Source organism: Trachypithecus francoisi, unplaced genomic scaffold (assembly GCF_009764315.1).
Source record: "Trachypithecus francoisi isolate TF-2019V2 unplaced genomic scaffold, Tfra_2.0 Lachesis_group14, whole genome shotgun sequence".
Classification (NCBI taxonomy): Eukaryota; Metazoa; Chordata; class Mammalia; order Primates; family Cercopithecidae; genus Trachypithecus; species Trachypithecus francoisi.
This window is the reverse complement of record NW_022681459.1, coordinates 31,397,270-31,423,601: the sequence shown is the minus strand read 5'-3', so window position 1 is coordinate 31,423,601 and position 26,332 is coordinate 31,397,270. Positions and strand designations below refer to the sequence as shown.

The 26,332-nt window shown below is 48.7% G+C and overlaps 1 protein-coding gene across 25 annotated transcripts in view; it reads right to left on the bottom strand.

Annotated features, from left to right (window-relative positions):
* The window catches only part of PCBP3 (poly(rC) binding protein 3), a 273,001-nt gene that overhangs the window by 70,896 nt on the left and 175,773 nt on the right, over positions 1–26,332 (bottom strand). For all 25 annotated transcript variants that reach the window (XM_033232649.1, XM_033232650.1, XM_033232640.1 and 22 more), the window contains one exon: positions 19,831–19,965. In XM_033232649.1, coding sequence (XP_033088540.1) covers positions 19,831–19,840 — 10 coding nt within the window. In that variant the 5' untranslated portion in view covers positions 19,841–19,965. The remainder of the gene's footprint in view (positions 1–19,830; positions 19,966–26,332) is intronic.

Genomic DNA, 26,332 nt, shown 5'->3' with positions numbered 1-26,332 from the left:
CCTTTCCTCATAAACACATCCCTAAATACTGCACAGGTAAAATCCATAAACTAAACCTCCAGCTGGGGCATCTGAATCGTTGATTTTGTTCTTACTGAATTCCAGTGGGAAGAAGTGAGTCTCATGAGCTCTGCTGTGGCAGGATCTGAAAGGGAAGTATCCACTGAGCTGCCCAGAGCCAACCCCACCATCCCGCGGGGCTCCTGTCAGTGCCACAGGGGCAGGAAGCCCTGGCTTGGCTTGGATGAGGACGTCCGCCATGGCTCCCTTTCCCATCTCGGCCATGCCGTCCTAACGCCTGCCTCCCGGGTTCTTCCTAGTGCTGTGGGCTGCAGTCTCTGGCGACAGGGGGATGTACACCGGGGATGGGGACAGTGTTTCTGTAAGTCTGGCCAGGAGGCGGGCCCAGGAACAGGCTCGCAGAAATGCCCTCCAGACCTGCCCAGGCTGAGGCAGGGAGCTGGGCAAACATGGGGACCCCGACACCAGGTGGATTCCTCAATGTGCTTGCCAGACGACCTAAGGCTCAGTGGCGATTTAAACTGCGGAAAGTCAGACACACACATTTGTAGGTCACCTAGACCTGTGGCTTTTAAAAGATTTGACTGTAACAGCATTGGAATCCTTTATTTAAAAAAAAAAAAAAAAAGAAAAAAAAAAGAGCAAATAAGTCAACACAAACACCAGCAAAGCTGCGCAGGCTGAGATTCGGCGGGGCAGAGCAGGGTGTGGGCCGCCTCCTTGCAGCCGGGCAGGCAGGACCCTGGGGCTCTGAAAACTGTGCAGACAGAGGAAGCGACCCAGCAACCCTGGGTGCCCACACCGGGAGGAGCCCCTGTCCCTGGGCTCTCTCCTCCGAGGCACCTGCTTTGTTCTGCGTAAACACCACATTCCAGGTGTTCTGTGACTTGATTTCAAAGCTCCGGCATAACTGACAGGCAGTGACGCGCAGGAGTCTGAAGTGAGGTCTTGATGTCCACTCGGCACTTACCGTGTGGCCACTAATTCCGGACAGGGCCGCTGCGCCCCCGAGTGAGGTGCCAGACCCCCTGGCTGCCAGCCTCCTGCGGCCTCTTCAGCACCATCTGGCTTGCACCTTTTTGTGTCCAGCTTCTTTGACTCAAAGTAACATTTTTGAGACTCATCCATGCTGTGTGTGCGACAGGACTGGGTTCTAGCTATCGCTCTTCCTCTTACCACAGAGCAGAATTCCACGGTGTGAGCCTGGTCCCTGCTGGCCCCTTCTGCTGTGGATGGCACTGGCCACTTCCAGTGTGGGGCTGAGGAAGGAAGATGCTGCGTCCAGGAGGTCGAGTCTTCTGTGGCCGCAGCCGGACTTGCTGTCCTGCATTCATGAGAGACAGCTGTCTGTCTCCATGATGGGCACAGCACCCAGAGCTCCTGCAGCTCACAGTGAGCCTGGAGGTTTCACTTCTCTCTCTCAGATAAACAATCGGGTTGCAAATACCCGGAGCATGTCTGTGCGCAACGCAAGGGTCGGGTGGCAGATTCCTGGAAGGAGAACTGGCTGGTGGAAGGATATTTGCATTTATAATCTTCAGGGCCCGCACCCTCCACGTGCGGTGAGTGCCGGCAGCAGGTGCGCCAGGGACCCTGTCGCGACCCATCCTGCCCGCACGCCCGCGCCAGGTCCTGTGTGCCAGTGACTACATTCAGGAAGTCTCTCGGGTCATCCGTATTCTGTGTTTCTTAGCAGCTGTACGTTCATTTCTAGGTGGTTGCTGCTTTCCCACTGATTCGTGGGGGCTCCATCGCTGTCCTGCGAGCGATGGTGCTGCTCCCGCAGGCTGGCCCTACCTCAGATCTGGCGCAGCGGCGGTTGCGTGCCAGCATTCCGTTCCGTCGGCCACCTTCCCTTCCACGCCTGCTCTGCTTAGGATGCCTCCACCAAAAGACCACGTTAAACACACGTTTCTATGGCTGCTGTGGCGCTGCGTTCGGTGTGTGGCAGAGTACTAAACCGTAGTTTGGAATAGATACCTCAGTGACCCGATGTCTTTCACTGAATAGTCTGCCCATGCCAAGTAACTTAAATACCACTGTTATTTAAGCAAAACAAAACAAAACCAGCCTCCAGTCCTGCCTGTGTTAATTACTCATTCCTGCCTGATAATGTTCTGTTATGGGATTCCTATTCCCTTCTTTCCTGTGTCCTTCTGACGACTGTCTCCGACTCTGCCCTGGTACACGCATCTCCGTGAGGGTGACACACAGAGGGGGGTGGGGTGGGCAGGATGACCACAGGAAGCAGAGGGGACAGGAAGGGGGAGGGGGTGCTGGAGCCTCTGGCAGGGGAGAGGGTGTGAGGAGCTGGCTTCTGAACAGGCTCCATGCTTGTGTGCGTCTGGGGCCAGCCTGAACACCTCAGCCTCTCTGGGACTGCCCCCAGCCACTCCCGCCCCCCACCAGACCCCTCCCCAGCCAGGTCCTCTCCTCCCCTAAGGCCATCTGTGGCTGGTTCCTGCCCCAGAGACACAGACCCTTCATTTCTCCTGAGCCCCTGGAGGGGCTCACAGCCTCTGCCACAATGTCCCTCCCACCCAGCCTCTGTCTTGGGTTCCTGCTAACCTTGACCATGAGTGAGCAGGACCACATTTTCTCCACAGCCCCTTCTCCTTTCACTGTCCATGGGGCAGATGGAGCAGGCCCTGTGTCATTTCCATGCTAGAAGAACCCTGGCCTGTGCACCTGGCCAAGTGTACATGGAATTCCTGTCACTGGGCCACAGGTCTGTCTGGCTTGTATCTGAGCTGATGGCTCACTGAACAGCACAGGCTGCGCCCCTGGCCCTGGGTGCAAGGTGTGGACACTCAGCTGGGCCCTACCTCACTGCTCCTGACATAGTCCGGTGGGGAGGGAAGCTGAAAATTTACAGATCCAGAAGGTCCAGAAGGTTCTCAGGTGATGGCAACGGGGGTCCAGGGGTCACAGGTGGAAAGTCACTGACTCGTCCTGTTTCACTGAAACACCGCAGCCCATGCTTGGAGAAGGAAGCCCACTGCTCTTCTGCCGGCTGGAGTGTGGCAGGACAGGCCAAGCCTGCTGGCTCTGCCCACAGATGGTCCTGTCCATACAGGGGTCCTGGAGACCCTGTCACAGCATCCAGCCTGTGGCTCTGAGTCCCTTCAGTCGCCTCAGCTGGGGTGAAAGTGTCTCTTTGGGAGGCTCTGGCTGTGGGGGGTGCACACCCCGAGCCTGCCTGAGGCCTCTGTAGGACAGTTGCCTGCCCCACTGAGGTCCTGGTCATGCAGAAGCGGCACGAGTCCCCACTTTCTGAGCAGAGCCCATAGCTCCTGGTGACAACACACACCCGGCACACGGAGCAGACCGTGTGGCGTCTGTAGGGCCTTGCGGAAGACCACCCTCAAACCCAGCTCCACCAAGCAGCCCTTTCAGTTCCCAAATGAGTCAGGACCCAAGCAATGAGGCCAACGTGAGGAAGAACGCCAGCCCCTGCCTGGTGCCAGAGGACACTGCATGAGATACTCAGTGGCGGATGGGATGGGAGGCATGGAGGTTCTTCTGAGAAGTACAAAGGGGACATCATCTTGTTGCTTCTGCATCGTTTCATTTCATTATTTCTGCAGAAACAGCAGTATCTTCCACGGATAGAAGCAAGGGAAAATCCATCCAGTAGCACCGGCAGTCTTTGTTCCTGGAGGTAGCAGTACGCATTCTCCCCTAAAGGCGACTGGGGGTGGGCTACGATTTTGTAATATTTTTAATATGAGCAGACATGCTCATTACAGCAGCATCTCCCTGTCTTGTGACCACATACGATGACTAATTGCTCCCATTAAACCAAGTTTTGGGACATATGTCAGGTGGAGCAGAAAAATGGAGATAATGTTAAAAACTGCATCAAAGTAAGTGGGACTTTCCCCAAGCATAAAAGAAGCATTTATAAAATGAAAACATTACATTCTTCTACCCCATCTTAAAGAAACGAGAGAAAAACTCCCTCCCTCAAGATTGACACTGGTAAGAAATAGCCTTCAGAAATGTTACATGAGATTCGTTTGAAGGCTGTAGTTGGGGGGAACTGGGTAGTAGCCTAAATGCAGAATGTTTTCAAAGGGTATTACTTTCACGCAGAGAAAAGCTTCTTTTTGTTATCAGGGGTACAACTGCTATTCCATACAACTAAAATGTAGAATAATTTAAAAATCTAAAGTGTTTATATTTATTTCTATGAACTTGGTCACAGACCCACTTGCCTGGAAAGCCAGTTAAAACACAAATTTAAAATATTTAGCTCTGAAAGGAAAAACCATTTCCCTGATAGGACACACTCAAATCAAACTCCATTATGACTTTGGCTCTGGCAAGCTATTTCCAGGAACGCTTTTCCCAGCAAATGCAAGCAGGAGCAGGAAATGTGTCTAAACATGGCAGCGATGGTCGGCACACCACACAGACATTGCAAACCCTCTCTATTGTACTCACAACTGCCAAAATACGTTCGCCAGAAAGATCCTGAGCTAAGGGAACACTTTAGTTCACTTACAATAGGCGAAACTAAAACAATTTGTTGTGATTTATGAATTGCAAAACTCAGCATTGTTTTCTAAACATTTTAAAGTATTATGTATTCCCTGATGGCTTCATCACACAGGAATCCTGCTCACTGGCCTTCCCGAGGTTAAGAGAATTGTGTTCTTCCCCACTGTAAGCACCACGCTGCAAAAGTGCATGCTCTCCATCCATCGGCAGCACCCATGATCCCGCCTCACTCCGATGCTGGACTTCACAGTGCCCCACGCTAGTGGCGAGGACGCGCTCACCTGTTCACTTCGAGGCCAGCATTCACCCACAGAAGCAGGGATTGAAGGCACTCATCAGACTTGAAAAGTCTAGCCCCATGAGGGTGACCAGTGTTTGCGCAGGTGGGAGTCACACTCCCATACCACATCCAGTATCTCTGATGGACAAACGTCCGTAAAACCACGTTTATGTTTCTATAAATAATAACACTGGACTAGTAAAGAACATTAACACTTGCTATGGGTCCTTGGAAGGAACCCTGTTAGTGGAACAGCAGGCCTGACGGGAACCTCATCACCCGAGCGGGCTGTAAATGTAACCCAGTTTCCGCTTTTTCATAGTAACGCATTGTGCACGGCTATGCGGATCCTCTAGGCATTTTCCCGACAGTCGACCAAGCATGGACTCTGCCCGCCACGCCGCCTGCGGCTCCCCTCGAAGCCAGTCTCGGCCAACCGTCCTGCCACGGACCACTCACCCAGGGCCCTCAATCCCTTACCTCGGAACAAAGCAGCTCCGTGAGGCTGGGAACGATCAGGTTTGATGCGGGTATCAGACAGATGGCCACTCTCCCCGTTTAGACAAGATGAGATGCTAACAGAGAAAAATGAGAGTGGTGCTTCGCTCTCCACCGAGGGAGGCTGCCCACCCCATTGGCCTCGGGCGGGAGCCACGTGACATGGGCCAGGCACATGTGACCCACTTTTTGCCCAGCTCCCCTCATGCCCTTGGAGGGTGCACCCAGCGCTCATGCACCGTCATTTCAATACCCTCTTCCCCCCACAGGGGCGACTCAACAGCCTGACAAGCCTGTAGGACACACGGCCGCAGCAGCTAAGCCCCTGGAATAGGAAGGGGTGGGTGGGGGCAGAAACCCCAGGGCCCAGCATTAATCCCAACACGGCTCCTAAGCCACGAGCTTTTGCTGCTGCTGCCGCTGGTCTGCCATGGGCGGTGTGGGTATAAAGCAGGCCCCTACCCAGACAGCGAGGTTGACCTGGGCTTGGCTGGCGACGCTCTTGCAGGTCCTCATGAACTGCAGGATGAGGCTGTTCCTCACCAGGAGGAGGTACCTGAAACAGCATAAACTGGAAATTCCCTCCTTTCCCTGTTTTCCTCTTTGTTGTGACTGAGATATTCTAGGTCTGTCCCACAAGCAAAACCCACGCGAAGCGGAGCAGACAAGCTGCAGCCTCAAGTGTGGTCCTGACGCCAGCTGTGCCCCGGGCAGGTGGGGTGGAAAGGCCTGGCCCAGGACCCCATAGCCCAGGCACTCGGGGCCAAGAGAGGAGGTGCAGAACGCACCCTGCTCCACCCATTGAACTGGGCACTCCTGCCATGGAGCAGGAGAAAGTCCCCCTCTCTTCTGTTACGGGCTTCTTACCTTGATCCCACCATGTTACACAAGACTCAGGGGTGGTAATGAGAAAAGCACACCGAACGGGCAGAGGTGAAACGTGAATGCAAAGAGAAGCCACTGGGCTGTGAAGAGGGCCCGGTTTCATCGGGGACAGGCTGAGCTGGCTCCTGCTGGGGCCCAGGCAATGTGCTTGCAGCCTTCTGATGCCAGACAAGGCACAGAGACAGAGTGTGTGGAGTCCTGCAGGTCTTACTGACCAAGCAAAGTCAGCCGATTGCTTATTAAAGAAAGAAACTAAAATAACGAGTATCGGAGGTTCACACAGAAAAAGAAAGAATATGTGCACATGCAAAAGAAATACCTGTCACTGATCATTACCCAGAAGGATCACCACTGATACGTGTTATCTTGTCTGCCTATTCAGATTTCGGTCTAGTAGGCCTGTGTTTTTATATCTTTTTAGCAGAAATAGTAACCAATCATGTTTGTTTTTCTTGCTTACTATTATATATGAAATATTTTTCTATGTTAATGTATTGAAGTCTGCATAAAAGGGAGCAGATTCCCCACAGTATTCCATTTTGTGTGTTTTTATGCATCAGAACACAACTAATCTGCAATGACTGACAATTCCAGGTATTCTGAATTGTCACATTAATAATTTAATGACCATTGCTATGATTTAAATGTACGTGTTCTCCCTGCCCCAATTCCTATGTTAAAACTTAAGACCCAGTGCGATGGTATCAGGAGGTGATTAGGCCACGAGACTCCACTCTCAGAAATGAATCAGTGCTTCATAAAAAGGCTCAAGAAAACTAGCAGGGTTCTTTTTGCCCTTATATCCCGTCCACCATGGGGACACAGCGTTTGTGACCTCCAGGGGAAGTAACGTTCAAGGTGTTGTCTCAGACAGGCCAACCCTTCCCAGGCGTGAAACCTGCTGGAGTCTTAATCCTGGATTGCCAGCCTCCGTAACGGGGAGCCATACATTGATTCCGTTTATAAATTGCCCAGTTTTGGGTATCTTGTTCTAGCAGCAGAAACGGACTAAAATCATGACCTTTGGGGAGATCCCACTCTGTCTCTCTCTTATTTCCTTGTAGTCTGTACTTATAATTTTGGGGCCAAAGGAGGCACCAGCTGAAGCGCAGGGTGAGAAGCAGGCCCAGGCGCTGTCCAGCCCCTTCCTCTCCATCGGGCAGGCTCTGCCCTCGGTGTTGTCTGCAAGCACTGAGCTTATGAACACGGAGTGGAGGAGGATACAATGGTCACATTAAGACAACCCTCGCTCTGCATCTGGCACTGCTGACTAATTTAATCTTGAGCAGCTCTCGGTGTGGGCCGTTACGGTTCCTGTTACACATGGGGAGAACAATGGCAGAATCACTCAGGGCGTGCTCTGGCCCTAACGCTTGGGTGGTGGGCCTGGCACCCAGGCTGGCAAGGGCCCAGGCTGTTGCCCCGGGTGGCCAGGGGAGGACTGGACACTGAGCGTTGAGTCTGGCATGGGTGGGCCTGTGGTGGTCACAAACAGCCTACTGGAAGGCAAAGCAGAACAGGCAGGCAGGGCCTGGTTGTCAGTGGGGTGGAAGGCGGGTTGCTGCAGGCAGACGCGAGGCCCAGGTGGGTGCTGTGGGTGAGCGGCCTTCCCTACTGCTGTGTGCGGTGGGGAGAAGGAAGCTGACCAGGCAGCAGCTGAGATGGGGTGCTGGCAGAAGTGAGAAGGCATGGAGGTGGCTGCACACCAAGCCACAGTGCTTGTGAAGGGAGGAGCTGAGGGTGTGGCCGGGAAGGAGCAGCCCGGAGGCAGGAGGGCAACTAGGGGGCAGGGGCTTCCACAGGGCCCAGGATGGGCAGGAAGAGCCGCTGGCTCGATGCTGCCAAGAGCCCAGTGAGGGCGAGGGGAGGTACAGAGCGGCCCTGCTCGGAGGGGTCACTGCCAGCAGCCTCGGAGTGGGGGCTGAACACAGTCATCCGCACCCAGGGCGAGCGCTCCATCTCCACGGCGGTCGCTGCCAGGGGCTGCTCTTCATCACACTGTTTCCTCTACCAATCTTGCTCCCAGGGCCATGCTCAGGGGAGGGTCACTGCCGGCTGGAGGCACAGCTGTATCACGTGTGTGTGAACCGCCTGCGTAAGGAAGGGCTGTCCGTCTCCTCTGCAGTCTCCATTGTGCCTGTGTTATTCTGCACCGTCACACAGCCTCACATGATCTTTGCTGTTGGCCATGAGAGGCTCTTTCAGGCAGGCTTTGGTGCCCCTCCAGGGCGGTGGGTTTTCTGCCTTGGGGCTGTCACGTGCTCAGGCTCATCTGTGCTTCCCCACCCAGAATCTGCCATTTCTCCATGGAACCCTTCTGTGTTTGAGCCATTTCGGTAGAAAGAGGATAAAAGGCCATTTGAGTTGCAGCCCCAGCTACATGTTCAACACAGACAGCAACATGGTGTGAAATGTCAACCAAGTCAGCTGCACGGTCCTAACTGCCGTTACCCACGTTGCTCCTGCCAACATGCAACTTTCGATATAATAAAATCAGGGACCTAACAGTGTTGCTGTAAAAATTTCACATTTAGTACAAGTATGTGAATACAGCTGCTTCATTCCTTTTCTCTAAAACCACCAGGACCCAGAAGGGCACCGACGTACACTGGGACTTGGAAGCCATGGGAAGGAGAATCAGCCCAGAGGCCATGGCCCGGCCATCGGCTGGAGGGGGCACCTGGGTCTGGCTCTATCTTTCTGAAGCTGCGTGTTGGAGCCTTTGGTTACCCACCAGCAGCCCAGGAGGTCAGACCCCATCCACGATGGCAAGAACCTTCCAATCCAGGTGCCAAGGACACCCTCATGCTTGACTCCTGGGTGCATTTGTCGGAGGATGGGGGCACCGGCCATCCCTGGGCTGGCTGATCCCGGAGGCCCCTTCCAGTGCACAGCTGCTGGGGTTTGACAGCAGAGTGGCCCTCTATGTTCCCCAGGAGCAGCCTTCTCCATTTAAAGGAAGTTAAAGGTGTTGAAGGAAGAGGTCACCTGCCCTGCTTCCTCAGGTGAAGCGTCTCTGTGACCCAGGTGTGGAGACCAGGCCTGGCAGGCAAACTGCCCTCACGTGGGGTGCAGGCCTGTGCTGCTCACGGTGCATGATCTCTCTCCAGGGCCTGTGCTGGAACAGACCCTGGAGAGGGAGGTGCCTAGCGGAGTGTGAAGCCTGCCCCAGGGCAAGGCACCCACCCATCACACTGACGGCCACGCCTAGTGGTTTCTCCAAGAGGGGAGACGTTGTGTCTTAGGACTGGCCTTCCCTGGGCAGAGGCAGGGAGCCAAGGTGAGGCTGGCAGCCAGTGGAAGGCCAGCTATCCAGGGTCCCAAGGGCCACTGTGGAGTTTCCTGGGCAACCTGGGAGTTTTCCTCCCCAGGGGCTCTGAAGCAGTAAATGGGGAGTGTGGAATGGGTTCATCCCCACTTCTGATGCATAGCCATGCAGGGGAACCCCCATATGATGCAGTTCCCCCTCAGAGAACCCTCTGTGGCCTTGCACCCTGACTCGCTGGCCACCTCTGCTGTGTGGCGCCTCCCAGGCCAGCTGACTCGCTGGCCACCTCTGCCACTTAGCCCCTCCCGGGCCGGCTGCTCCTGGTCGGGCACCTACTGACACCGTAGTGCAGCACCGGGCGTTCACAGAGCTCACATCCCAAGGACGGTGACACCAACAAAGGAGCGGACAAGCAGCAGGAGTTGGTGGCAGCAGACAAGGCTGGACTGAGGTTTCAAATGGCGTCTGTATTAATCTGTTCTCATGCTGCTGATACAGACATACCCAAGACTGTAATTTATAAGGGAAGGAGGTTTCGTGGACTCACAGTTCCACGTGGTTGAGGAGGCCTCACGATCATGGTGGAAGATGCAGGAAGAGCAAAGGGACATCTTGGACACGGTGGCCGGCAACAGAGGGCATGTGCAGAGGAACTATGCTTTAGAAAACCATCAGATCTCGTGAGACTTACTCACTATCACGAGAGCAGCATGGGAAAGACCCGCCCCCATGATTCACTTACCTCCCACTGAGTCCCTCCCATGCCCTGTAGGAATTGTGGGAGCTACAACTCAAGATGAGATTTGGATGGGGACACAGCCAGACCATATCAGCATCCGTCAGGAAGACCTCACTGAAGGGGGACCTGGGAACTGTGGAAGGAAAATAAAATCTCAGGACCCCAAACCCACTATGACGAAAAGTTCAGTTTGGGAACAGAGTCACGCAAAGGTGGCCTTCCTTTTGGTCCTAAGCAGACAGCTGCAGATAGAAGGCTGCGAGTCTCCCCGGGGCCTACCTCACCAGCTGCCCACAAGGAAATGCCCTCTGGGCCCCAGTCTGTGCCCTAAGGCAGTGTCCTGACAGTGTCAATAAACAGCTTATGTTCACAGGTACAGGACTAAGACCAGACCAGAAGCCGTCCCTCCTCCGCCTGCCCACGGCACACGCATGTCTTCCTCTGCCCACGGCACACGCATGTCTTCCTCTGCTGCAGGCTTCCTTCACTTTATGACAAATGCAGACTCATGGAGAGACCGTGCGTACCTGACAGGTCCTCTACCGCCTCCCGCCAGCTCATTCCCCTTCAAACACGGAAGTCTTAAAAGTCTCCTCGGAAAAAGCCCAGGCCACAGGTCCTACAGTAACTTCTGTCTCTCTTTCCCAGGCGAGTGCTCAACCCTGGCAAAATAAACCTCTGGGCAGATTAAGATCTGCCACAGTCCCATTTTGGTTGACAGGTCAGAGACGGGAGGGAGGTGAGGGAGGTCCATGAGGCTCCCTGGGGCGGGGCCCACAAGGCAAGAGTGCAGGGTGGGTCTGAGGAGCGCGGCATTGGGAAGGGTGTGGGAATGAGGGAGGCCTGGCTTGGCTGTTGGGGGAGCCCACATCCCTGCCCTCCGCGAGCCTCTCCCACACGACACCTCCGTCAACACTGGAGAGCAAGGCCCTGGGGGGCAGCCCTGTTTCCCCGTCCCCTTCCAGGGCTCATGGATCCAAGAGGGGCAGAGAAGCTAGCATCAGGGCTGGAGGCTTTCTGGTCACTGGTGGGTGCTGGCTCCTATCAACAAGAAGAGCCAAACTCTGCAAAATAATATTTGAAGAGATTTACTCTGAGCCAAATGTGAGTGACCATGGTTGAGGCACACCTCAGGAGAACCTAAGAACCTGTGGCCAGGGTGGTTGGGCTGCAGTGTGGTTTTATATGGTTTAGGGAGATACAGTGAGGTGTGCACTGGTTTGAGGTCCAGAAAGGCAGGACAGCTTGAAGGCGGGGGCTTATAGGTGGTGTATTAGGCTGTTCTTGCATTGTTATGAAGGAATGCCCGAGGCTGGGTAATTTATAAAGACAAGAGGTTCAGCTGGCTCAGGTTCTGCAGGCCACACAGGAGGCTCTGCACTGGCATCTGCTCAGCTTCTGGAGAGGTGCCTCCATGAGGACTCAATTCTGATTTTTTTATCTTGCCTATATTCCTATCTAAGGGGTCTGGGTAGTCATGCTCTACAAACCATAAACTCTCATCAGATGGGTTTTATTTAACCCTATATCGTGACTTACTTTCCAACCTGGCGTAACATTATGAGACAAGGAATACAAAATAATTTACCTCAAAACATGTTTCTTTGCCGTATCTTGAGATTGTCCTGCAAAGCCGTCCTTTGTGGGAGAAAATGTGCATCTGTAAAGAATCTCTATTCACATAGCTAGATTTTTTTCTTCCAGGCCCTCCCAATCCTGAAGAGATTAACCAAGAGTCTAGCAGCTTTTAAAGGTCTAAACAGGAAGCATTTGTCATCCATTGTCTCTAAGGGCAGGCACTATGAGACTTCAGAAGAACGTTGGTCTCCACAGTCTTTTATCTTAACTTGAGCATTTCCTTTCTATGATCCCAGGTCTTTAGACAAACTCAACCAACTGTCAACCAGAAAACGTCTAAATTCACCCATAGCCTGGAGGCCCCCACTTTTGAGTTGTCCCACCTTTCTGGACCAAACCAATGTATTTGTTAAATGTATTTGATTGATGTCTCATGCCTCCCTAAAATGAATAAAACCCGGCTGCGCCCCGACTGCCTTGGGCACATGTCATCAGGACCTCCTGAGGGCCGCGTCGCAGGCCGTGGTCACACAGAGCCATGGTCACACAGATTTGGCTCAGAATAAACCTCTTCAAATATTTTAGAGTTGGACTTTTTTCGTTGACATCAGGAAACGTGCGATCATGGCGGGAGGCAGAGAAGCAGGCATGTCACCTGGGCAGAGCAGAAGGGGAGGGGGTGCCACACACTTTTACACAACCAGGTCTCCTGTGAACTCAAGGGCGAGAGCTCGTCATCACCAAGGGGATGGCCCAGACCATTCATGGGGAAGCCGCCCCCATGCCCCGAACACCTCCCACCAGACCCACCTCTGACACTGGGGATCACATTTCCATGTGAGATGTGGGTAGGGCCAATATCCAAGCTGTATCAGATGAGATAAAAGATGTTCTGATGGGCACTTGGTTCAATGAGTTAAGTTACTATCTGAAGGCCTGGAATCAATAGAAAGGAGTGTCCGGGTCAAGGTAAGGGCTGTGGAGACCAAGGTCCTTATTATATGGCTGAAACCTCACAGGTGTCCTCCCTTAGAGGGATTACATGACAAATGTTTCCTGTTCAGACCTTTACGAGGCACTAGACTTTCAGCCAGTCTCCTCAGGATTGGGAGGGTCTGGAAGGGGAAAGATCCAGTTATGTTAATACAGATTCTTTACAGATGCAAACTTTCCCCCACAAAAGATGGTTCTGGAGGCCCATTTCAAACTATGTCAAATAAACATATTTTGGGGTAAAATATTTCTATTTCCTACTTTATCTGTCATGTGATATGAAGCCACAGTCAGACTGAAAAACCACATTATATTGGGTTAAATAAAACCCATCTCATGAGACGTTACGGTTTGTAGGGTGTGACTCCCCAGGCTCCTTAGATAGGAATTTGGGGGCAAGAGAGGAAATAGGTCAGAATTTAGTTCTCACTACAAGCCGAGCATCTTCCCTGGCAGGAGGTTTTCTGTCTCCCTGAGTTCCACCCGCCTGTCACTTCTGTGGTGTGTTCTGTGCCTGTGTGGGGTCCGGCCCTCGAGCACTTGGATCCCGGGCAGAAGGCAGACAGACATGTGGGCCTGATCCCACACAGTGTATGGCCTGCAGCACAGACCTAGGGTGGTGGGGTACGGAGGCAGCCCTGGGTCTCATTTAAATCCCACAGAGAGTATTTATATCTCAGATGTAGAAGGCAACCAGCCTGGCTCTGAGGGGCTCTGTGTGTGGTTCCCACGTTGGTGGTTTCAGTCTTTGCAGGGCTATCCAGGCCTTCCCATGCATGCCCCCCTGTGCTGGTGGGGTCTGGGAATTGGGCAGCAGTCCACCCCATGGCGTGGCTCTCAAGGTCTGTGATGGGCTGTTTGGGGGCGGATGCGTGTATGTGAAGCTGGGGGTGAGTGTGGGAGACTGCCCAGCCTTCTCTGTGGGTTTCCCGAGCCTGCGTCTGCGCTGGCCTCCCTATGCCTCCCAGATCCCAGGATTCCTCTTTTCCCTCCTACAGTCGGGAAGCTCCAGCCCTCTGAACTCACTTCCCAGGCATACTCCTCTGGGATCAGCTATGGGAAAGTGCAGAGAGAGAGAGAAGGCACTGGGGGATCGTGCCACTTGGGCATCACTGCCAGACTTGGAGAGGAAGGCTCCCTCCCTCCATGGTAGAGCCTGGGGGCCCCTGCGGACCCCCTTGGCCATTCCTGGCACCACTATTGTCGCCACAAGGCTGCCTAGGGTCTAGATGTGAGACAACAGAGAGGAGACCGAAACCCAGGGCATGCCCCCACTTCCCTGGGCACCGGGGACCCCTTTCCTGCTCTTTGAGCTGTTCCCAGAGGCTCCTCCTGGAGCTCCCTGTCAGCTTTCTGCCAGCTTCTGGGTTTCAGCCTGCCGTGAACTCAGGCAGGAGAGATTGTAAGTTTGCATTTCCTCCAACACTCCTGCTACTCACTTCTCAGACCACTGCATTCCGCGGGGCAGAGGCTCAGAGTGCTTGCTCCACCCACCCACAGCCCACACTCAGCTTCATTTCAGTCTCATCAAAGAGCATCTTCTACTCAAGGTGAACAATTCAAAATGGAAATTAAGAAAACAATTCTATTTACAATAGCATCACAAAAAATAAAATACTTAAGATAGGCACACACAAGGGCACTGCTCCTAACAGCCAAGTGGGTGAAGCCCTCCTGTCCATGGATGGCTGTGGTCTTTACATACAATGGGATATCGGTCAGCTTTCAAAAGGAAGGACATTCTCACACATGCCACAGTGTAGATGAACCCTGAAGACACTGGGCTAAAAGAAATAAGCAGTTACAAACAGACAAATGCCATATAATCCCAGCATATCCCTGAACTGTATGCCAAAAAATAGTTAAGATGGAAAATTCTATGTTAGGTACATTTTACCACAACTAAAAATAAAACAAATTTTAAAAAAGCATTTGTGGTAGCTGACACACACTGCAGGGCATGAGGAGTCATATTTGAGCCTGCAAGTCCAGACTGGCACTTGTATGGAACAAACCGCTCAGCCTCTCAGGGCCCAGGTTCCTGAGCTGTGAAACCTGGAGGCCTCATCCCACCCCTTCCCTCTCTCTCCCAGGCCCAACTTCAAAAGGATGCTGCTCTCTGTGTTTCTTTGCTTTTTTTTTTTCCCCCCCACTCTTACCTTTTTGGAAATCTTTTCTCTTCCTAGCCTCATGCACAGAGGCTGAGATGCGGAGTTCATCCTACAGTTTATGACACATCGGCACCACCGCTTCCCGGGAGCGGCTCCTGCACCGTATCATCGACTCCTTTTCATTCTCACCAGCCCTTATCACCACCACCACCTGCCACTGCCACCACGCAGGAGCCCATTCTAAAATACCGAGTGCCTGACTCTCACTCACATATGCTCTTGCAAAGTATATGTGTATTTAATTTCCTATGCAAGCATCTGTACTCACACAGGCAGAATGGTTTTAACACCACTCATGTTTCTTAGCTTTTTAACCCAGTGAGGCAGGAGAACAGGGCCTGCAGGGAAGAAACCTAAGGTCTTCCTAGAACTAAATCAAATGCAAACACTTCAGCCAGGACAGGAACACCCTCTCCATTCACATGGGGGTGTACACCAAGCAACCAATGGAAACCTGCAGAGGGTATTGAAACCCCAGAAAATTCTGTCACTGGGGCGCGTGAGCTGCTTGCTCGGGCTGCTCCCACCCTGTGGACTGTGCTCTCGTTTTCAGTAAATCTCTGCTCTCACTGACTTCTTCCTTGCTTTGTTTGTGTGTTTTGTCCAATTATTTTTTCAAAACGCCAAGAACCTGGACACCCTCCATCAGTAACGCCAGCTCTGCCTTTAAGGCCCATTGGCACATCCAGTCCATGGCATTTGACTTCTGCCACAGCCATATTTTTACTCTTATAGGCAAGGGCACTGAGGTCACCTCCCATCCTGACACCCACAGAGCACAAGGAGATGCCGTGTGCATCTGTCTCCATGAACCTGTGGAGATTTTGTTGCCACAGAGATGCAGGAGAGCATACCAGGTCACATGCCCCATTGACTCCCCAGTCCCAGGCTCCAGAGAAGACATGCCAGCCCACCCCCTCTGGACAGCGGCACGTGCACTTTCCGCATCTGCTCCCAATGCCTGGTGCAAATTCATCACCTGCTCCTGTTGGTCTCAGCCGTAGGAAGGGTACACGCCATGTCACTCTGCATCTCTTGGACAAGAAGTGAGTTTGCACATCTCTTCACCAGCCTTTTGTACTTCTTCTTCTGTAAACTGTCTTTCAGATCCTTCACCCATTTTTCTATAAAAGTTACAGTATTAGTTTCCTATTGCTGATGTTACAAATTACATCACAAATTTATTATCTTCTGTTTCCGGAAGTCAGAGGTCTGAATCAGATCTCACTAGACAAGTCAGGGTGTCTGCAGGGCTGTGTTCCTTCTCAACAAAAGTCAAGGTGGCTGAAGGGCTGTGTTCCTTCTGAACAAAAGTCAGGGTGTCTTCTGAACAAAAGTCGGCTGTCTGCAGGGCTGTGTTCCTTCTGAACAAAAGTCAGGGTGTCCACAGAGCTCTGTGTCTTCTGAACAAAAGTTAGGGTGGCTGCAGGGCTGTGTTCCTTCTGAACAAAAGTCAGGGTGACTGCAGGGCTATGTTCCTTCTGAACAAAAATCAATGTGGCTGCAGGGCTGTGTTCCTTCTGAACAAAAGTCAGGGTGGCTGCAGGGCTGTGTTCCTTCTGAAGGCTTTGGAGAAATTTTCCCTTGTCTTTTCCAGGCCACATTCCTTGCCTCATGGCCCCTTACTCGACCTTTGAAGTCATCATTTTTTTTTTAAGCTTTATTTATAATTGACACATAATAGTTGTACATATTTATAGGATACAGTATGATGTTTCAATACATGTGTACGTTATACAATGATCAAACCAGGGAAATTAGCATATCCATCACTGTAAACATTTACGATTTTGTGATAACATTCAACATCCTGCCTTCCAGCTATCTGGACAGACACATTATTAGCTATAGTTACACTATTGTTAACAGAACACCAGAATTTACTCCTGTCTAACCGTAACTTCATACCTGTGGACCAGCCTCTCTTCTTCCAGCCTCAGGGCTGGGGAGCATTATTATCTATTTTCTGAAACAATCTGTGTTAGTTAGAAATCAAGTGTTCCTTCAAGTTAGGTATAATTCATCCATAAAAATGTGTCTGAGAACTTTTTTTGAATGAAAGTCTTTGATTGTCACTTACATTTCTTTAGTATTGTTGGCTTATCCAAGTTATAGCTTATCTCTATTTCTTCTCAAGTCTATTTTTTCATTTCCTGTTTTCCCAGGAAGTTATCAGTTTCACCTACGTCTTCTTTTTTTTATACTTAGTGATAATTTATTGATAAGTAGTATTTTGTTCCTAATGAGATAGATTAGTGTTTTCTTTTTGATTAATTTTTTATTATACTTTAAGTTCTAGGGTACATGTATACAACGTGCAGGTTTGTTACATATGCATCCATGTGCCATGTTGGTGTGCTGCACCCATTAACTTGTCATTTACATTAGGTATATCTCCTAATGCTATCCCTCCCCCTCCCCCTACTCCACAACAGGCCCCGGTGTGTGATGTTCCCCACCCTGTGTCCAAGTGTTCTCACTGTTCAGTTCCCACCTATGAGTGAGAATATGTGGTGTTTGGTTTTCTGTTCTTGTGATAGTTTTCTCAGAATGATGGTTTCCAGCTTCATCCATGTCCCTACAAAGGACATGAACTCCTCCTTTTTTATGGCTGCATAGTATTCCATGGTGTATATGTGCCACATTTTCTTAATCCAGTCTATCATTGATGGACATTAGGGTTGGTTCCAAGTATTTGCTATTGTGAATAGTGCCGCAATAAACATATGTGTGCATGTGTCTTTATAGCAGCATGATTTATAATCCTTTGGTTATACACCCAGTAATGGGATTGCTGGGTCAAATGGTATTTCTAGTTCTAGATCCTTGAGGAATCACCACACTGTCTTCCACAATGGGTGAACTAGCTTACAGTCCCACCAACAGTGTAAAAGTGTTCCTATTTCTCCACATCCTCTATCCAGCACCTGTTGTTTCCTGACTTTTTAATGATCACCGTTCTAACTGGTGTGAGATGCTATCTCACTGTGGTTTTGATTTGCATTTCTCTGATGGCCAGTGATGATGAGCATTTTTTCATGTGTTTGTGCACTGCATAAATGTCTTCTTTTGAGAAGTGTCTGTTCATATCCTTTGCCCACTTTTTGATGGGGTTGTTTTTTTCTTGTAAATCTGTTTGAGTTCTTTGTAGATTCTGATTATTAGCCCTTTGTCAGATAAGTAGATTGCAAAGTTTCTCCCATTCTGTAGGTTGCCTGTTCACTCTGATGGTGGTTTCTTTTCACCTATGTTTTCAAATGTGTTCGCATATTCAAATGTGTTCCCACAGTACTCTAACTTTTCTTCTCGGCTGTATCTATGGTTATTTCTTATCTATCTATGTATCTATCCATCCATCCATCTACATTTATTTTTATTTATTCACTCATTCACTCCTTCCTATATTCTGTTCCATCAACTGTCACCAGTATCACCCCTCCACTTTCTTTCTTTTTCTTTTTTTAGATGGGGTCTCACTCCATGGCCCAGGCTGTAGTACAGTGGCACAATCTCGGCTCACTACAACCTCCTCCTCCTGGGTTCAAGCAATTCTCCCGCCTCAGCCTCCCAAGTAGCTGGGATTACAGGCACGCACCACCACGCCCAGCTAATTTTTGTATTTTAGTAGAGACAGGGTTTCATCACGTTGGCCAGGCTGGTCTCAAACTCCTGACCTCTTGATCTGCCCACCTCGGCCTCCCAAACTGTTGGGATTACAGGCATGAGCCACAGTGCCCAGCCCTTTCCACTTTCTTTAACCAGAGATCTAACTATTGACTCTAAAACACAAAATAGCTTTTAGGGCTGTTAATTTTCTCTGTGTTTTTCTGTGCTCTCTATTGCACGGATTTCTGCCCTTTCCTTTATTATTTCCTGTCTTATGGATCCTTGGGCTTTCTCCCTTGCTCTATTTTCAGCCTCTTGAGTTAATGTTTCATGTTTCTTAACACATGTGTTTATAGCTACAAATGTCCTTCTAAGCACTGCTTTAGCTATGTCGTGCTATTTAGACATATACTGCTTCATAATCACTCAGCCCTAAAGTTCCTTTACTTCTTTTATGATTTTATTTCTAACAAGAGTTTTTATAGCATATTATTTATATAAGTTATTCCTTTACTATTAATTTCCAGTATAATTGCCTTACGCTCTCCACATGCTGTGTTATAGACAGATTTCACCTGTACACATACCTCCCTATGTTACAGACTTCACCTGTACACATCCCAGTATTGTACATGTTCTCTGTATGCTTAGAAAGTAACATGTAGAGTTCAAAATATACTAACAACTCAAACTTATTTATTATATTGCTTCAGATATTAATACTCCTGCTTTTTTGTTGCCCTACTTCTTGGAGAGATGTGTTAAAATCTCCAAACACAACTGCTCACTCATCCACCTTTCCTTGCAATTGTATCAACAGAAGTTCATGGTAATAGCTCAAGCCACAGGCACTAATGTCTGCAGGGTATCACCAGACCACCAAAACAGCACCCCCACTCCTGATGTTTTCATTACCTACTCTTTCCAAACACCTCGGAACGATCTTCAGCCCCCAGCACCGCCTTCTTGTCCTTCATTCCTGAAACCTGTGCCTCCCTTGCTTCTCAGGGCTGGCTCCAGGGCAGAGCTGAAAGGCTGTGCAAGAACCACCTGGCCAAGCACTGGACCCAAAGGTGTCCAACCACAACCAGCTCACTGCTACCAAAAGTGGGGATCCCCGATTTCCCAAAGTCATACACAGAATAGTCTTCAGGGCACATTGTAGACTGAAGCAGGGTGAAATATAGCACTGTGTTACTTCAAACAGATTTCATTTGTCAAGCGTAAGTCTGACTTTGTTATATACACTCTTGGTAAACAAACATGCCAACAAAAGACAGTAACTCACCTTCCCCCATAAGCAGGCTATAAGGTTTAGAGCAGATCCATAGACAGCAAAGGTTCAGACGTATTGAACTCAGAGCATCATAACCACAGCAGGTGATTTACAGAAGGGTTGACTTTTGTCGTGGAGCCCACCGACCTAAAACACAAAAACACAGGGCTGTGTGAGTGCATTAGTGCGGGGCCTGCCCGCCAGCACTGGGTTTCAATAGAACTGCCTCTTGCCTTCAACACAGCAGTCAACACCTCTTCAGCATTCGAGTACAAGGCATGGTGTGAGTGTGGAGACGGAATGCCAGCAAGCGCTCCCCCTGGTGCTCTTCCCCCCAACACCCCAAATGAGATGACTCAACCCAAAGGCAGGCTTCTACTTCACAAGTGAGATGTCTACATGAAATGTTTTGATAAAACTGCACTTACTTAGTGTATCTGCTTATATCTACACTGATTTTAAAACAATATTTATTAAATTATACATTAATACATGGCTGGCTTTCTAATTTCACTGATAGTGAACAAATTTCATCTAATTTCTTCAATTTCAGCATGGTCTTAGAGGAGAGACTTGGGAAAAAAAGGCACATTTGAGGGTGGATGTGGTGGCTCATGCCTGTAATCCCAGCACTTTGGGAAGCCAAGACGGGAGGATCACTTAAGGTCAGGAGTTTGAGGCCAGCCTGGGCAACACGGTGAAACCCCTGTCTCTACCAAAATACAAAAAATTAGCCAGGCGTGGTGGCGGGCGCCTATAATCCCAGCTACTCCGGAGGCTGAGGCAGGAGACTTGCTTGAAACCGGGAGGTGGAGGTTGCAGTGAGTTGAGACTGCGCCACTGCACTGCAGCCTGGGTGTGACAGGGTGAGACTCCATCGAAAAAAAAAAGGCATATTTGGAACCTTGGGAGAAAAAGGGAAGGAGAGATGGAAAAGGTAGAAATTCAGTTTCCTACAGAAATAAAAGCATAGCAAGGCATAAGAAGACATAGATTTAATCCATCTCCAAATGAACCATTCAGTTTTTTTCTTAAAAAAACCTACGTTTCTGCTGACCAACAAAAAAGGATGCTATTGGACAAAGAAACCTAGTAAACCACCCGTGTCCCTCGGTACGTCTGTTCCCGGCTGGAAACATCTGTTACTGTTAGTGCAGGAAAATCCAAGTGCTTTTAAAATAAATAGAAAAAAGGCATGCAAAATCCTTTTGGGTAAATGATGTTCTCCAGTCGCAGACACTCCTGAAGTCCATGGCTCTGGGAGAGGAAACCAGGGTGTAGGCACTGAAACTTCTTCAGCTAATGGAACTGAGAACTCCCGCCCAGCACCGCAGTCTAAAGTCAAATGAGGAAAAGCTGTGCAGGTGTAAGAAACACCAGAAACGAAACACTAAAAATACCAAGAATACAAATGCACAGTTAAAATAAGAAACTGCGAAATGAGAATTAATTTAACCTAAGAAAGAAATTAAAGAGAATGACACAATTAGCCTAGAAATGAGACTAAGTTACAAGGTACCAAAAGAGAGAGATTCAGTTGAGTGTGAGGCAGGAGAACAGAAGGAGGCAGGGAACAGAAGGCCGATTCATCCAGGCTGACTTCCTAGAACTAAATCAAATGAAAGCTCCTCAGCAATGACAGGGATGTGAACAGCTTTGCAACTGCACTCCATCCTCTCAGTTCACAGCATTTACCCTTTGTAACTTCACCTGCAGCCTCTCCATTTACACAGACCACACACTCCAAGTAATATCCTCTCCCTTTACAGTAGGGTGCGTTCTGAGTAAATGACTCTGACTTCATTTTCATAGAATATCCACCAAGTAACCAGTGGGAAACCTCTAGAGTATTGAAACCCCAGAAAATTCTGTAAGCGCCTGAGCCCCAATGGTTAGGCTGCTCCCACACCATAGCGTGTACTTTCGTTCTCAATAAAACCCTGCTTTTGCTTTCTTGCTTTGTTTGTGCGTTTTGTCCAGTCCTTTGTTCGAGATGCCACCTGGACACCCTCTACCGGTAACGACTGCATAAGGAACACTGCAGGAGGACTGAGAACATGAAAAAGAACATGAGGCCGACCAAGAGGTGAGAGACGTGCAGAGAAGCTGCCAGATACGGAGCCCAGGCCAACAAAGACCCAAGAAACACAGACTGGAGTTCCCAAAAAAGAAAAGCAAAACTACGAAACAGACCTAATACTTAAATTCCTAGAAACGTTCTTAGGAAAAAAAATAATCGACAAGTTGAAAGGCTCATCATGTACTTGAACAAACTGACCCAGAACGATGGCCCTGAAGGCACTGCCCAGTAATGATCACAACTGAAAGAGAAAATTCTTTGGGACTCTAGGCAAAAAGAACAGCTCATTCACAAAGGAAAGAAAATCAGACAGGGATTGGACTTCCTGACTGCAATGTACAAGGTAAGTGAACAGTGGAGCAATTAGTTTCATAAACTCAAGTAAAAATAAAGTGTGACCAAAGGATTTTATGTCAGCCAAGCTGTCCTTCAGAATTAAAGCTCTAGAGAAATAGTTTTAAATAGCTAAGAACCCCATGAACACTGTGTTTCCAGGCCCTTCATGAGAAACCTACTACAAAATAATCTCCCTCAAGCCAAGACACCACTGGGAAATTTGACATAAACAAAAATAACAAAGCTGTGGAGCACAGACTAAAACAGAAAGTGAGGACAAGGATGGGGGTGGGGTACGAAACAGCTTCTTATCGGGGAGCAGGCTGTTCTGCAGAAGTAAAAATACAGCAAATAAATCAGAGGTAGATGAATCCGGAAAAAAGGAATGTAGAATAAGTTCATAGACTGAAGCATGAAAAATAGGTGGGAGAAAAGAATCCCACCAGACAAGCCAAAATAAAGAGGTCAGAGGAAGAAACAGAGGGACTAAGGTGCGATAAGAGGTGTTATTGTAACAGTAGCCAACAGGACAAAACATAGACTTTCCTAAATGCCAGAAACAATAGAAAAAAAAAAAAAAGCAAAGACACAAACTACATTAAAAAATAAAAAGACACACAATAAATAAAACACAACACATACATTAAATATAGGAACAAGTTATGCGGCAGTTGGGACAGGACATGCCGGTCCTAGCAACACGTGAGTAAACACGTGCAACACGTGGCCCTATGAAAAGTTTCCACTTGGCTCACAAAGCCAGCTCTGCTTTACACAAGAGACACGACCAATGCCAAGTGATTTGAAAAGGCTAAATGTCAAGGAATGCGCAGAAGCACGTGGGGTCCATGCACCAGGCTGAAGAGCAGGGCTGCAATCTGCCTGTCAGACAAGGTCCAGCCGCACCTCAAAGCAGGAAGCAAGACCAAGAAGGGCACTTCCTGACGCCGCAGGACCCAGCGCACAGTGAGGCCACATGAGTTAAGGATCTACCAGAACCGGCCGGGCGCGGTGGCTCAAGCCTGTCATCCCAGCACTTTGGGAGGCCGAGACGGGCGGATCACGAGGTCAGGAGATCGAGACCATCCTGGCTAACACGGTGAAACCCCGTCTCTACTAAAAATACAAAAACTAGCCGGGCGAGGTGGCGGGCGCCTGTAGTCCCAGCTACTCGGGAGGCTGAGGCAGGAGAATGGCGTAAACCCGGGAGGCGGAGCTTGCAGTGAGCTGAGATCCGGCCACTGCACTCCAGCCTGGGCGACGGAGCGAGACTCCGTCTCAAAAACAAAAACAAAGAATCGACTAGAACCCCCAAACACAGAAGCTGGAGGACCCAGCGCACAGTGAGGCCCTATGAGTTAAGAATCTACTAGAACCCCCAAACACAGAAGCTGGCTTTATAATGCAGAAACTATAGGTGTTGGGGAAAGAAACAGAAACATAAGAATAGCAATCATTAACACATGACCGTCAACCATGGCAAGGTAAGTGGTCAAAAATAATTAAACATGAAAGAGAGCTAATAACAGGAAGTAGGTCTTGGGGACATTACATCAAACTTTGTACTCCAATAATAGAGATTATACTTTCTTCTTAAACATACTTGAAACATTCATTTAAAAAAAAAACTAGCTTGTATTAGGGCACAAAGAAAACCTCAGGAAGTTACATGAAATAGAAATGGCACAGACAGCAGGCAGCAGACAGCAGTCTATGCTAACAATGCAAGACTAGAAAATAATGAACTTTAACCAAAGGATACTTCCTTGGTAATTTACATCATGTTAGAAACACCTAAGGGGAACTGGTTCATGACGTGTATCTATCAATCCAGTTATAGATACCTCCCTAATAAGCCCCTAAATTGGTAAGGAACACCATGAGACCAGACGTTGAGAGAGTGACGTGACAGACCGACACATTCTTGCAGTGACCCGCCTCTTCCAACCTCATGCACACGCCCGGGGGAGCCTGAGAGCAGTTCCCCGATGGAGCTGGACACGAACGAGATGGAATCTCCACGTGGAAATGCTCTGCAGCTCCCTTTTCAGTGGAAAACAGAGTTGTTTAGGAAGGCAAGGAGACGGAGGAGATGCAGGAGGCGTGGAATCCCCTTCCTCAGCTCTGGCCTGCTCTGGCTGTGAGACCCTGGGAGGAAAGCAGAGCAATGGCTTTAACATCTTGCTGAACATGCTGAACTGGCTGCCACAACAGATCAGCTTCAAAGGCAAGGACCCCAGGGGTGTCGCATTCCCTCCTGGGCACAGTCCAGACAAAAGCCGTGCACTCAGCTGCAAACTACACACACACGTGTGCACACGGGTGCTAAAGCAGCTCACACACACGCATACACATGGCAAAGGCACACACACGTGTGCACACGGGTGCTTAAGCAGCTCACACACATGCATACACATGGCAAAGGCACACACTCACATATGTGCACACGGGTGCTTAAGCAGCTCACACACGGCAAAGGCACACACTCACACACGTGCACACAGGTGCTTCAGCAGCTCACAGCATTATCCAGGCTTTTAAGAAGTGGCTTCAGCTTTACCAGAAGGTTTCAAACCTCAGACAATCACCAGGCAGCGTGCTGTCCCTCTGTAAAATTCTCCTTGTGACTCTCAGCGTCAGGGCAGCCGCTTCATACAGGAAACCATGACTCGGTAAGAGATCATCTGGTGGCAGGAGCCCCTTGCTAACCAAGTCTGGTTAAGATTAACAAAAGGCATAAGAGAGCAGAACGTCAGTGACCCCTCCATAGGTGGACTCCTTGGGAATCCAGGTATGGTCCTTTCAGGGAGGAGAGTTTAGAAGATATTCAAGCTGATACCTTAAATTTCTGGGGTACCCAGTAAAAAAAGTCTAAGAATTCATAAAAGGAAGCTTCTGATGAATGCAAAATTTTTTTCAACCTTAAATAAAGCATATATATATAAACTTTATATATATAAAAAGGTATACACATATATAAACTTTATACATATAGAAACTTTATACATAAAGTTTCTATATGTATATAGTTTATATATAAACTTAAAGTTTATATTTATGTTTATAGTTTATATATAAAGTTTATATATAAAGTTTATATATATAAACATATGTATATAAAGCTTTATATATATATATAAACTTTATATATATAGTTTATATATAAAGCTTATATATGTTTATGTATAAAAACTTTTATTTATATATAAAATATAAATATATATAATTAAAATAAAATACAAAAATATATTTTTATAAATATAAAAAACTTTATATACATGTATATAAAAAAGGTTTATGCATATAAACTTTATATATATAGTTTATATATGTATATATAGTTTATATATAAACTTACATATATAAAGTTTATATGTTTATAGTTATATATAAAGCTTATATATGTTTATGTATAAAAACTTTTATTTATATATAAAATATAAATATGTATCATTAAAATAAAATATAAAAATATATTTATAAATATAAAAAACTTTATACACATGTATTAAAAAAGATCTATACATATAAAGTTTATATATATAAACATATGTATATAAAGCTTTTATATATATATATATAAACTCAGACCCAGTCTTCTTCTTATGAATCTGCCTGGAGAGGAAGAAAGAGGAACCGTGGTCTCATATGTGCCAGAGTTTGGACCCTAACATTGCCACTTTTGTAGGCTAACACCCAGAACTACCTCCGTTGTGTCACATCTAAGATGAGGAAGCCACACTGCCCTTGTGGTGCACGTGGAGCCATGCTGCAGGAGTGCCATCGACAGGGAGCACCAACACACAGTACTCACAAAGGAGTGGGGAGCCCAGCCTGCCTACCACCTCCATTACTTCTGCCGCACAAAATCCTCCTGCCACACTGAATTCTACCCTTGCAGGTGTCCTGCAGCTGTGACAATGCTGGAGGGAGGGTGGAGAATGTGACCCCAGAGCTCCCTCACCTCGAGCTGGGTGGCATCTGGACCATGTGAAGGGCTCTGGAGGGCAAGGCACCACCACCCATCCCTGCCACCCAATCAAAAGAGTCCTTAGGTGCTGGGGCACCTCCCACCCAGTGTGTCTGTGCTCCATGCAG